Below are 13,820 nucleotides of genomic sequence, written 5' to 3' on the forward strand. Positions count from 1 at the left end.
AACCTGAGTTTTTTAGCAAATTGTTTTCCTATCCCCAACAGTGATTGGAAAACATCAGGAAAAGGAGATTACTGTAGCATGGAGAGACAATCCACACAAATGAATAAGATAAATAAACATGATCAGTAAACATTTCAAATCTTAAACAAAGAGGAAAGGTGACAATCTGACCAGTCATGACCAGTCCTCATGTGCATAATGAGGGAAGTACCAGCTTCCTATGCTTGGGCAATCCTGGTTTTTAATCAGTGTCAGAGAAAAGTGTGGACTTCTTGGTGTTGCTGGATTGTGACTCCCATTCAGCATAATCAATAACAAGAATAATGGGAACTACAGTTCAGCAATATCTAGAGGGCCATACTCCCCACTTCTGTTCCAGTCCCAAAAAGAATAATAGGATCATTGTTTGAAGGGATCTCAAAAGCTTTCTACATCAACCCCTTCCATGCAGTACTCCAAACATTTTCATGGAAACTGTTGGAAAAATAAAACAAATCCAGTTAACATATTAAATAGCTCAACAAAAAAATTCTTGGTGTCTTGGTTTTTAGGTCTGTTCCTGTGGATATTTGAAGCACCGATTCAGAAAATTGTATTGTATTAGTTTCTGAGATATCATTACCATGGTTTTCTATGGGCAAGCAAATGGCAACTGGTATATGGCATATATACTGTATCTCAAAAACTAAAGCAGATAGATGAAAACTGGTGCCATTTTTGAATAAGCTGGTCAGATATTCCCAGAAACAGGTCTAACATTTGAAGCACCAAAATGTGAGTTGGTCAGTGTTATTAATTATTATTTATTATTATTTATGCCCTGCCTTTCTCTACCCCAAAGGAGACTCAAGGTGGCTTACATATGGCAATCATTTAATGCCTTAAAATACATACAAAACACAAGCTAAAATAAATTGAATTAAACATTAATACATATCAAACATTAAAATTACATTCAGTATTAAAATCACACCATTCAGAAATCATAGTCTAAGGGCTACAGTTAATAGCAAGATCCAGTCATATTTTACTGGTGTCAGGGGTCACAGCCTTAAATTCCATGGATGGACCATGTCCTACTTAAGTGGACTCATGTATGAACGAAAAGGCCTGCTTGGTGCTGGAGAGCCAATATAGTATAATGATTTGAGCACTTGACTGCGTTCGAGACCAGAGTTCAGTTCCATGCTGAGCCATGGAAACCCACTGGTTGACCTTGGGCAAGTCACATTCAATCTGTTCCATAGAACCCTGTGGTAGATTCACCATTGGGTAGCTGTAGACCAGAAATGTCTTGAAGGCACACAACAACTGAAGATACTGTCAGAAAAATATCTTAATGCCAAAGTGGCAAAACAGGAATGATCTCTCTGGAAAGATCTCTAGTGGTCCTGTGTGCAAAGACCTGGCTTTGCACACAGGAATTTGGTGAATAAGATATTATGGATTTAGACTTCAACAGTCTGAATAACGACTTTGGATTTTGGAAAATGACTACGGATATGTATGAGATCAAGGCTCGGCATTTGATATGGTTTATATGATTTTAATCTGTTTTATTGCTATGTGTTTTAAGTGCTCACATGTTTAATTGTTTTATAATTCGATGGGGTGTGTTCTATTGTTAGGTCTATGCGGCATTGAATATTGTCAGATTTTTTAAGCCTCCTTGTGTCTCCTGCAGGGTGAGAAAGGTGGGGAAGAAGTGAAGTAAATAAATAAATAAAATAAAAATAAGGGGAGAAAGAAAGAGAGGAGAAAGAGAGAGGGGGAAGGGAAGAGGGAGGGAGGAGAGAGACAAAGACAGGGATGGAGGAAGAAATGAAGGGAAGGGAAAAGAAAAAGTAAGAAAGAATGAAAGAAAGAAAGGAAAGGAAGTGAGGAAGGGAGAAGAGAGAAAGAGAAAGAAAGAAAGAAAGAGAGGGAAGGAGGGAGGGAGGGGGAAAGAAGTAAAAAAGAAAGGGAATGAAGGGAGGAAAGGAGGAGAGAGACCTAGAGGAAGGAAGAAAGAGAGGAGGGAAGGGAGGGGGAGGAGAGGAAGGAATGAAGGAAGGGATTGAGGAAGGAAGGAAGGGAAGGGGGAAGAAAAAGTAAGAAAGCAAGATAGAAAGGGAAGAAAGGAAAGACGGGATGAAAGCGAGAGGGAGAGAGGGAGGGAGGGAAAGAGGAAGGAAGGAAGGAAGGGGAAAAGAAGTAAAAAGAAAGAAAGGGAAGGGAGGAAGGGAGGAAAGGGAGGAGGGAGAGAAACAAAGTGATGGAAGGAAATAATGAAGGGAAGGGGAAAGAAGGGAAAAGAGAGAAAGAAAAAAGAAAGAGGGAGGAAGGAAGGAAGGAGCCAGGGAGGGAAGGAAGGGGAAAGAAGCAAAAAAGAAAGAAAGGGAACGAAGGAAGGAATTGAGGAAAGGAGGAGAGGTAGAGAAAGAAAGAAAGTAGGGAAGTGGGGAGGGAATGAAAGAAAGAGGGAGGGAGGGAGGGAGGGAGTTAGGGAAGGAAGGAAGGAAGGAAGGAAGGAAGGAAGGAAGGAAGGAAGGAAGGAAGGAAGGAAGGAAGGAAGGAAGGAAGGAAGGAAGGAAGGAAGGAAGGAAGGAAGGAAAGAAGAGCGGAGTAAAAAAGTTTCCAGGCTTGACTTGTGAGCTGTCATTCTGGGCGAGCCCTTTGTCTCTCCACTGCCCCTCCCTCCCTCTCCTGGCCGTGGGATGGAAACAAGAGCGCTGGCTTTCCGCCGGGGAGATGCTTGCACGCTGACAATCCGCCGGGGGACGAGCGAGTGGCGCCTTCCTTCTGCCCGGGCTCCACGGAGAACAAGGGGCCGAGGAAGCGTCCACAGACAGGGAGAGCAGGAGCGCTCAGAAGGAGGCGCGCGCCTCTTGGCGGGAATACGGCAGCATCTCTGGAACTTCAGCGCGAGCCCGGTCCGGCCGGCCTCGTGAGGAGCGCCTCGCAGGAGCAGAAGCGCGAGGGACCCTATCCGTGTCCCTCCTTCGCGGGCATGGCTTTGAGGCGTCGCTGTTCTCAGGAGCAACGCTGGGGAGAGACCCAGCAAGCGGGGCCAGAGAGGAGCAAGAAGGGCAGCCAGGTGGGAAAGGAGAAGGAGGAGGAAGAGGGTGCCCAGAGGACGTGTCCCTGCAGCCAGCTGGCGGCGCTGCGGAGGCAGCTCCACTTCGCGGCGCTCAGGTTCAGCCAATGCCTCAGCCGCCCGAAGAGCCGCCGCTGCTGCTGTCGCCAGGTGAGGCGAGTTCAGGCGCGCATGCGCATCCATGTCCCAACCACGCCGGGTGGGGAAGTGGGCGGTGTCAACCAGGCTCAAGTTTGGGCGTCTGAGAGAAAGCTGTAGTTGCAGCAGAGCTTCGTTTGATACTAATTTGATACCACTAATTGTGAGTCTTCTGGTTGAGATAAAGGGCAAGTTAATAATGAGTATTTTAAGCTTGTAACTAGGTCTAAGTGTGATTAAGGTTGTGTACACATGGCCAAAATAAAGTGGGCACATTGCTCAGCTACTATGTGGAGTCCACCTGATGTTCAGCCAGACTGCACCTACTCAAAGGAATATAGCATTCATCCCAGAGCTTCCATAAAACACCGGAATGATTCTGGAGTTTCAGAGGTGTGAACAACTGGGTCAGACTGGATTAGAGGGGTGCACAATTCCTAGCCTTTATCAAAGCCCAGCTGAACCCAGTAAGGCTGAATAGGTGTTAATCATGTATTGCCGAATCATGCTGGACTTTCATGGCCGGAATCACTGGGTTGCTGTGAGTCTGTATGGCCATGTTCCAGAAACTTTCTCTTCTGACGTTTCTCCCAGATCTGTGGCAGACATCCTCAGAGGTTGTGAGGTATGTTGGAAACTAGGCAAGTGGGGTTTATATATCTGTGTAAGGTCCAGGATGGGAGAAATAATTTTTGTCTGTTGGAGGCAGGTGTGGATGTTGTAATTAATCGCTTTGATTAGCATTTTATGGCCCTGTGGCCTCAAGGACTGGCTTCTTCCTGTCTGGGAGAATCCTACAAACTATCTACAGACCCACTAAGAAAATCCAACAAATGCTACGTTCAGCGAAGGACAGGAGGAATCCTCTCACTTCTGAAGGAGTCTACCGGATATCATGCAGCTGTGGACAAGTCTACATAGGAACCACCAAACGCAGCATTGCCCAAACATGAATCAAGAAACATGAAAGGCACTGCAGACTAACTCAACCAGAGAAGCCAGCCATAGCAGAGCACCTGATGAACCAACCTGGGCACAGTATATTATTTGAGAACTCAGAAATGTTGGAGCACTATGACAACCACCATGTCAGACTACACAGAGAAGCCACTGAAATCCACAAGCATGTGGACAATTTCAACAGACAAGAGGGGACGATGGAAATGAACAAAATCTGGCTACCAATATTAAAAAACTCTAAAATCAGAACAATAAAAAAGAACAACACTCTAAAAACAGAGAAATTCCAGACATGAAGCAATCAGGGACAGCTAACACCTCCAAACAGAGGATTCTCCCAGACAGGAAAAAGCCAGGCCTTGAGGCCACAGGGCCATCAAATGCTAATCAAGATGACTAATTACAAATGCCATAGACCTAGCTCCATAGACCTAGCTCCCAGCATTCTACAGCATCTATTTAGTTAAGTATTCCATATTCACTATTGTTAATTACAATTGTCACACAATAGACACTAAGAATATGTGCATGCATGTCATTAATATGGAATCAAGATTTGAAAAGACACCAAGAACAAAAATAACATTGGCTCCATGCCATACCTCATGACAAACAAGTTCTTCTGAGTGTTTCATTTAAGGAGCAACTATTCTTTGACCCCCCGATGATGCAGCAGGTTAAACCACTGAACTGCTGAACTTGTTGACTGAAAGATCAGCAGTTTGAATTCAGGGAGCAGAGTAAGCTCCCGCTGTTAGCCCCAGTTTCTGCCAATTTAGCAGTTCAAAAACATGCAAATGTAAGTAGATCAATAGGTCTGGTAGGAACGTAACAGTGCTCCATGCAGTCATGTTGACTACATGACATTGGAGGTGTCTGTGGATAACACTGGCTCTTTGGCTTAGAAATGGAGATGAGCACCAACCCCCCAGAATCGGACTAGGCTTCATGTCTGGAGAAAACCATTACCTATTCTTTTATCATGTTGAGCTCCAGTACTTAGCAGAACTGGCTGGATAAATTAGCTTGGATAATGACTACTTTCTTGATTGATCTTCTTGGATTGGGGCTGATGTATTAATGCATGATGAATTCTCCACATGAAAGAAGAGGTAGATTATTACACACGTGTTGCTTTCTGTTCTTGAGATTTCTTGATGTGGATTCAATTTTGAATTTCAAAGTATCTCTGTATGTATGTATATGTATGTTTCAAATAAGTAATATTTTGTGTCTTTCTTCTTAGGAAGAAGAATCCAAGCTCTTAACCATCATGCTTCACAGAGAAAACAATGCTTTGGGATTTAATATTGTTGGAGGACAACTTATCCAGGTAACAAGTAAATGGCTCATCCAGATGAGGCAAAACGTCTGCGATTTGCTACAAGTAGGCATGACAACTAGTGTTTTTTGTGGAGGTCCAGACATTGCTCCTTCTTTGGGGGTTCATGTTTGACTTATTGCAACCATGATAGGGACAGATCCTTCTGAAATTCTTGCAACTTCTAACAGAGTTGAGGAACATTTTCCATCTTATTACATTGGCTCTATTTCTCCTGTTCATCTGGACATTGACCACTGACATTGACATAGATGTAGATGCATACTTTTTGCGTAGTTTCCAGGACATCACCTCTGCTAGTGAGTGATGCATTCCAATGTAAATTGGATTCATTTTATAGCCTTACAAACACACAGGAAGACTTCCAATACTTAGAATCCCCTCTCAGCATGGGAAATAAATGAGTGAAAATTAAGTATGCTACATAGCCCCTATGAATCATTTTTATGATGATATCCCAATGTGTGAATACAGTGAATACAATAAGTAATTTTAAGTAAGTGACACTTGTAAATTTTCACAGATACATTTACATTGTATAAATAAAATTGTATTGTGTATGGCGATCTTTAAAGATTTTATGATTTCTGTTTTCTATAAAAAGGCCCATGTGTACCATTGTATCTACAATTTGTTTGAAAAACAGGAATTGGTGTTTTTAGAAGTGGTGGTCCTGAAACAAACCAATGTGTCATAACCTCTTTTAAAATATATATAATAGTTTTAAAATATCACTTGCCTTCAATAGCTTGTCTATATTTAAAGCATTATAAATATCAATATAAATAACTTGATGCAGACCTTGTAAAATTGTTGGCAATTGTTGGCAAATTGTCAGTTTGAGTCACATTGTTTCTGTGAGTTGTACTAAATAAATCTTAGAAAACCATATAGCCAGAAAAAAAATGGATTTATTGTTATTTCATTACAGAATTTGCTAATACATACAAATATTCTTTTATGGTCTGGAATCCTGGTTAATCTGAAACAAAGTTGAATTGTTGAATGGTAACAACACATAAGTAAGGCCCCTTCCATCCTGCCAGGTAATCCATCTTATCATAGCAGAAAGTCCACATTATCCTATTTGAATTGGGTTATCTTAGTCTACATTGCCATATAATCCAATTCAAAGCAAATAATGTGGATTTTATATGGCAGTGTACAAGGGGCCTGAATCTCATGGGCCTGCTTCAGTAGGACTAACAATAGAATTCAGAGTACAGGCAGTCCCCGAGTTATAAACATTTGACTGACAAATGACTCATAGTTAAGATTGGGGCTGACACAACAGGAAGTGAGAGAAATGTATCCCTAGGAAGGGAAATCCACTCCTAAAAGAGTTATCATGGGGAAAAGGGGTCTTCATTGAGGCTTTATCATCAATCCTTGTTTCCACAACAAATCAAATTTTTCAAAATCTAATTATCACTAGGACAGAGAGTGAGGTGAAATCTTCTGAAAAGGGATACAAACAGGAAAACAAACACCCCTTCTTATGCTATTCAAAGATAGATAGATAGATAGATAGATAGATACCATGTTTCCCTGAAAATAAGACACTATCTTATATTTATTTTTCCTCAAGAAGACACACTATGGCTTATTCTCAGGGGATATCTTATTTTTATATCCATGGCCAGTATTCAAGTGCTCAGATAGCATGGTGGCCAGATGACTCCCACTGTCCGGAGGGGGCTGCTGCTCCTGTGAGAGAGGGAACTCTGTGGCTCCCAAGCCCTGCGACAGTGAGAGAGGCAGCCCAGCAAGTGGCGCTCCAGCATCCTCCTCTGGCAGCATGAGCACCAAGGAGGAGCAATGCAGTTGCGCTGTGGGCAGGGTGGGGGCCCGAGAGGGTCCCTCTCCCTTTGCCTCCTTACCAGGACTTGCCACTGCTCCTGCTCCCTCCATTTGCCTTGCGCCTTTCCCTTGCTGGTGTGAGCTAGTAAGTTAGCCATGCTAGAGGTAAGGGGTGCCTGCCTTCTTTACCGTCCTGTCCCGGTACGCCTATCATTATGTCTTATTTCCAGAGTATGGCTTATATTGTGCAAATGCTTAGAAATCCTGCTCCAGCGTATTTTATCGGTATATCTCATTTTCAGAAAAACACAGTAAGTTGGAGTTACAATTTTAAAATGTACCTGTTCCAACTTATATCCAAATTCAATTTAAAACAAACTTACAGAACCTATCTTGTTGATCACTTGGGGATTGCCTGTATTTTTTTTTAAAGTAAGCCTCCATGTTCATTCCAGGATAATCAGATGGAATCAGCAGAAGGAATTTATGTATCCAGAATCCTGGAAAATGGGCCTGCAGACAAGAAAGATGGTATGCGAATTAATGACAAGATCATAGAGGTAAGAATATTAAGTTAATTTTCACTGGAGAACATGTCTGTATGTTTCACTTTGGGTAATGAATTTACCAGTAAAATTAAGAAATCAGATATTTCTCATGCAGCTTTTTTCTTAATTGTGTGACAATGACATTGCATATTTGTTTGAAAATGTTTATGGATTCATCATGCAGGTGTACCAGATCACACATGGATAGATAAATCAAGAAAAATTGTTTCATCTACTTGTTTATCTCTATAAATCATGTCTGACGACTGACAAGACTACGTTTTATTCCAAAATACATGACTGATTCATATTTTTAAAATTAATAGTATTTGCTGCAGGCAAACATGTGGTTATTGGTTTTTTCTAAGGTACTGAGAGCTTATGTATTTCAAGTTTCTTTGAAGAACCTTTTCTTTCTGGATCTGCATAAGTAGTTTTCTTTTGTATATTGGAGGTTTTGAAACTTTGTTGCCTCATTGAAACTTTTTTTCTGAAGGTTATCACTGTAATTTAGCTTTCCAATTATAAGGCTACGAGTCCCCTTTTCCAGTAGTTATCGTGATTAAACGTGATTAAAGTAGAAAACTACTTATGTAAAACAGTTGCTGTGATCGTCATATTAATACATGCGTAGAGTTGGGAAATAACTGATTAACTTGTCTCGTTGTTAATGCTTTTAGAGTTTTCTACTGTAGGGTCAATTCATATTAAGAAGATATTTTTGAATGCTATCATTGGTAGTGTGAATGGGTGTTCCTTAATAGTTTCTAATTTTCAGCCATTTCTAGCTGTCCATGCTCCCTTGGGGCCTGCAGAAACTGTTCCTCAAAGCAGAAAGTGACCAGATAGAAGGCCTATTCTATTACACTACAGAGTATTGCTTTAAAACAGAACAAAATAATAAGATCAGGTGGTTAACTAGCTTTAATGAGATAATTTTAGAATAATTTCCTAGAGTGGATAGCTCTTCCCCTAGCAGATTCAATAAAAGAGAAAGAGGAGGGGTAAAGAATATTTGGGACTTGCAGAAATCCACCACAGAACTCTGTTGATCCCAGTAGAAGGGCAGATGGGAAATATTTGAAGATTTGGGATTGAGGTGTTATTGAAGAAGAATGCAAAGGATGAAAAAGTTTCTTGCTATAAAGTGGTGTAGACTTTTGATATATTTGCCTAGTCTCAGAACAATCATGGTGCCTACAGAATACCACATTATCCTTACTCAGACTTTTGGTAACCTAATTCAACTTGTGTATGTATTACAATTTAGCTGTTTGCCATTCATCTTGCTTTGAGATTCCTTTGCTCTGCATTAGCTACGGGATATACTCATGTGTAAGTTGAAGGCAGGTTTTGGGGCCAAAATTATGGATTTTGATATGATTTGGGGCTATTTTGGGAGTCATTTCATGGAGAGAGAGAAAAGAACCAATGCTACCTTAGGAGGCCAGCCATTCCTGTCTACCACTTCCACTCCCATGCATTAAAAAAGGCCAGAAGCTGGATCATGGTGTAGAGAGTAGAGAGGGATGGACAAAGCTATTGTCTTTCACTACTCTACACAGAGAAGAGGCAAGGTACAGTACTCAAAGTGACCCATGAATAAGTCAACCCAGGTTTTTTGGGTTAATTTTTTACTGCGATGTCTAGACTTATACATGAGTCTTAAGGCTGTTTTGTCTTTCAAGAACAGCCTTAAGACACTGTGGTAAGTAAATGAAAACTGCTTTACTTCAGCAAAACATAAAGTACAGCACACTCAGTGGAATAATGCAAAAAGAAGCAAGGAAGTCTTAGGGCAAATGCAGTTCTTAGTCTCTGATCCAGTCCCAAATCAAATAGCAGTCTTACTTCAAACAAAGAAAGAGCAATAAATCCAGATGCAGACTCAGAGCAGGCACACGGGGAGTGAAGGCATTAGAGTCAGTTTGTTACCAGCAAGAGCTGGCTGCACCTGCTTCTGCTTTATAGCTCTGAGTCCCCTCACAGCTGCTAATTACTCAGCTGCAATTCTGGCAGCTATTCTAGCTGAATGACGTCTCTGCTCTGTTTCCTTTTGCCTCTCCTGAAAAGTGGGTACTTGTAAAGTCTCCTCCTCAGATTCCAACTCACCCTCAAATTCATGAACACTTTCCTGCTCCTCTTCCTCTTCTGAAGAAGAGGAATCCCTAACAAGTATATAGGTTATTTTGAGGTTGGTAAGAGAGTATAATGAAAGACAAAAGTATTATGTCCCACAACTGAATGTCCTCACAGGAACAAGATCCTGATACTTATTTGGATGGGAACTCTGCCTTCACATCTATTCTAACAAACTGTAATAAGACTTAGCTATGTCACCTACAACATAAGGTTCATTCACTTACCCATTTTCTAATGTAATTCCCTGAATTCAACATAGAGCAAATAAGACAGTATCTGTGCAAAAGACTATTTTTTTTAAAAAAAAATGGCAGCACATACATACACACACAAACTTGTAAGAACTGATGGCAAAAATGTGCAGAAAAATGGTACACACAAAAACATTTAATTGTTAAATTGTTAGCATAAAAATGATATCCTTTGATCTGGAATAACACTTCCCTTTTAATTAATATCTGTTAACAAAGACATTTCTCAACTCATTCTTATTTAATGCTGAAAATATATGATCATGTGAGTATTAAAGAATTAAATACTAATTGGCATTCAAATCATGCCCATAGAATGCATTCTGGTTTTGACTGCTAAGTCTTTTTACATATTCTGTCTTAAATAATCACATTTTGAAAAATGAAGTGTAATCTGGATATCATTTGATGTAACTGGGTCTGTAATGAAACAGTTGTTTAATTTCACAGAAGTTAATTGTAAAAGATATGTGTGCCGTTAACTAGAAATAATTTGTTTTTCCTTGGGGCATGAAAGACCAGTTTTTAACCCCGATAAAATGAATCTTGATAAATTCTATGTCAGTCCTTCAGGGAGTGGAAGCTACAGTTCTGTAGACAACATGAGGAAATTATGTACTTATTGGCAAGAAATCAAGAGCTGTTTCACACTTTGTTCATTGGAGCTTTATGTATGAAATTAATGAGTCTAATTCCTGACATCAACTTTTATTTTTAGAGTATTAATTATTAAGATGTCAGTTTGTTTTGTCCTCTTTAGGATGTTGTCTGGAGATAATATTGTACTCACTATATTCACAGAAGTATTTGCTGCCCAGATCTAAACTGTTTTCATTTAGTTGGTTTGATCTGTTTATATTATTTTAATTGTGTCTGTTAAAATAATGTATTATATATATATGGATCCTTTTCATTAACCTTTTCGTAATTAATTTAAAGCTCATGGCTGGGGTGGTTTACAAATAGCACCTTCTTAAAATCACATAATACTCTATTGGCACACATTAATAAAGGCAAATTGAGTTCTGTTTAAACTTTGAGCGTTTAGTTTTCTTTATGCTGTTGATGAAGCCATTTGCTATAAATAATGACTGCTGTTTCTTAGTTTAATGTTTATCATATTTCTGTTCCCCTTACATTATGAGTGCTTCTACACGGGAAACAAAATTCTGCCTTGGTGTTCACACTATGCTGATCTCAAACCACATCAGTGGCAGAAACAGAATTCTCACTGTTAAGTGGCGCTCCTTGCCAAGGTTGATTTGCACAAATAACAGAATTTTCTGCAGAGAAAATAGCTTTCTTTGCTTAAAAATGCTGTTCTCTGTGCAGAAAATTCTGTTTTCTGCACAAACCAAGCATGTGTGAATTTTGTACAGAATACGTCCCAACAGTGTGGTTTTGGAAAACTTCCTTATTGCAGGAAGAATGCCATAAGTTTTTAAAAAACCCATATACACCTTTTTTGAGAGGCTTAGTTTTATAGTAGCAACTTTGAATACAGAGCTGTATTCAAAGTTTTAATGTGTCTCCTTTTTGCTACATATCTGAGTTGGTTTGGGCATTGTACTAGGATGCTGGGAAAACAGGACTCAAGTCCCCATTTGAATAGGGAAATCTAGTGAGTGAATCAGACAATTCATATTATCTCAGCCTCAGAAGGAGTTAAAAGTCCAGAGAAATCCCTTGTGAACAAATCTTGTCAAGAAAACCCAATGATGGGTTCATGCCACAAGTTGGAAATGTCTTTAAGGGTATATAATAACAACAACAATCTGAGCTGACTAAAGGTTTTATTAAGCCTCTTTCACATGTACGAGTACTGTTTATTTGTTGCTTTTAAATTATTATTAAATGATTGCTAAATCATTTGTTCCATCATAAAATCAGTTCAAATATAGTTAATGATGCTGTCCATCTACCAAAACGGCATCTATCTCTGACTTTTTTTTTAAAGCCATGAGATCAGAGATTAGCATCAACTTCAGCAATTACAAAAAACGGTGCCAGACAGGCTGGATTCTGTATCTAAGGTCAAAATTAAAAGTCATGAACTATCCATTCCTTCATCTGCATTTAAGAGAGAACAACACTAGGGCATTCTGAGTCCTCTTTCAATCAACTGAACAGTGCCAGGCATTCATCAAGATCTTATGATTCACATGTCACAATAATGATTGGGCACTACAGAAGGCAAAGTCATATCTCTGCCAATATGCTCCAGGTTAAATTTAATTAGCTATCACAAATTTCTAGGTCAATAGTTAGACTAACTGACTACAGAATCATTTTTAAAAACCCTTTCCCCCACTACTTAAACTTTACCATATTTTATAGAATTAATTTTGTGTTTGAATGACAGTATCTGAATGAACTGGTTAAGTTTTTTGACACAGCTATAACAGAGAGGTACTAAATATATTATGCTACTGAAAAGTGTTTTATTTACCTTATAAAGGAAAATGTATCTTGAATGGAAATGTTATTTATAATAGAGAGTTATTTCCTGCCACAGGAAACACATTTATGTGGCTTGCCTCTCATAATGATATACTTAGGCTTAATATGGTTTTCAGCAAACTTGGCTTTTGTGGAAATATTTTAAGACTTATAAAATATTATAAAACTGATGAGGTAAGTATAGCTGTCAAAACATATACATTCAAGCTTGGATGCTTGCTGTGAAAACAGGAATTCAAGGATGTATTTTTCCACTTGCTCTTCTCTCTTATATACATTAGAAAAAGAAAACATAATATGTTCTATGGTGCAATTAGTGAACCCCTGGTGACACAGTGGATTAAACTGCCGAGCTTACTGACTGAAAGATCAACGGTTTGAATCCGGGGAGCAGAATGAGCTCCCACTGTCAGTCCCTGCTTCTACCAACCTAGCAGTTTGAAAACATGCCAATGTGAGTAGATCAATAGGTACTGCTCCGGCAGGAAGGTAACAGTGCTCCATGCAGTCATCCCGGCCACATGACCTTGGAGGTGTCTACGGAAAACGCTGGTTCTTCGGCTTAGAAATGGAGGTGAGCACCAACCCTCAGAGTTGGACACAACTGAACTTAATGTCAGGGAAAAACCTTTACCTTTGCCTATGTCTTCAACTATACCCAGTTCATGAACTGAATATATTTAGATCAAAATTCATCTTTGTTAGAGTATGCATGAAAACATGCTTTCCCGTCTTACAACTTGTTTGTGTATTGTCCTTGTAAAGTGAAATTTGATTTTTAAAAACCTATTTTAAATACTAGTCTCAATGACCACCTTCTGGGTGAAAAAAAATCTGATTTTAAAGTAATCAATGCAGTTAAAAAATCCAGAAAAAGTAGTCACCGTTATTTTCTGGGTTTAATGACAACAAATTCAGAACTTGACAGTTGTTCTTCAATCTAAACATAGTCTCTTGTTAATAGAAAAATATTGCATTGAACATTGGGCATATCTACACTGACCATTAAGTGTGGATTGAAGGCAGCTCAAAAGTGTGGTGTCCAAATGTATTTCTGTTTATTAATTCTCATATCAAAGGTCAAACACATGCACACAGGTAAA

At 39.4% G+C, this 13,820-nt stretch overlaps 1 protein-coding gene across 4 annotated transcripts in view; it reads left to right on the forward strand.

Moving 5' to 3' along the window:
• The window catches only part of pdzrn4 (PDZ domain containing ring finger 4), a 286,890-nt gene that overhangs the window by 6,463 nt on the left and 266,607 nt on the right, over window positions 1–13,820 (forward strand). Inside the window, exons 1-3 of one of the 4 annotated variants that reach the window (XM_062982481.1) lie at window positions 2,618–3,226; window positions 5,421–5,507; window positions 7,772–7,876. In XM_062982481.1, the coding sequence (XP_062838551.1) occupies window positions 2,990–3,226; window positions 5,421–5,507; window positions 7,772–7,876 (429 nt within the window). In that variant the 5' untranslated portion in view covers window positions 2,618–2,989. The other 3 variants (XM_003221196.4, XM_016993833.2, XM_016993832.2) reach the window with 3 other exon arrangements.

Source organism: Anolis carolinensis, chromosome 5 (assembly GCF_035594765.1).
Source record: "Anolis carolinensis isolate JA03-04 chromosome 5, rAnoCar3.1.pri, whole genome shotgun sequence".
NCBI lineage: Eukaryota > Metazoa > Chordata > Lepidosauria > Squamata > Dactyloidae > Anolis > Anolis carolinensis.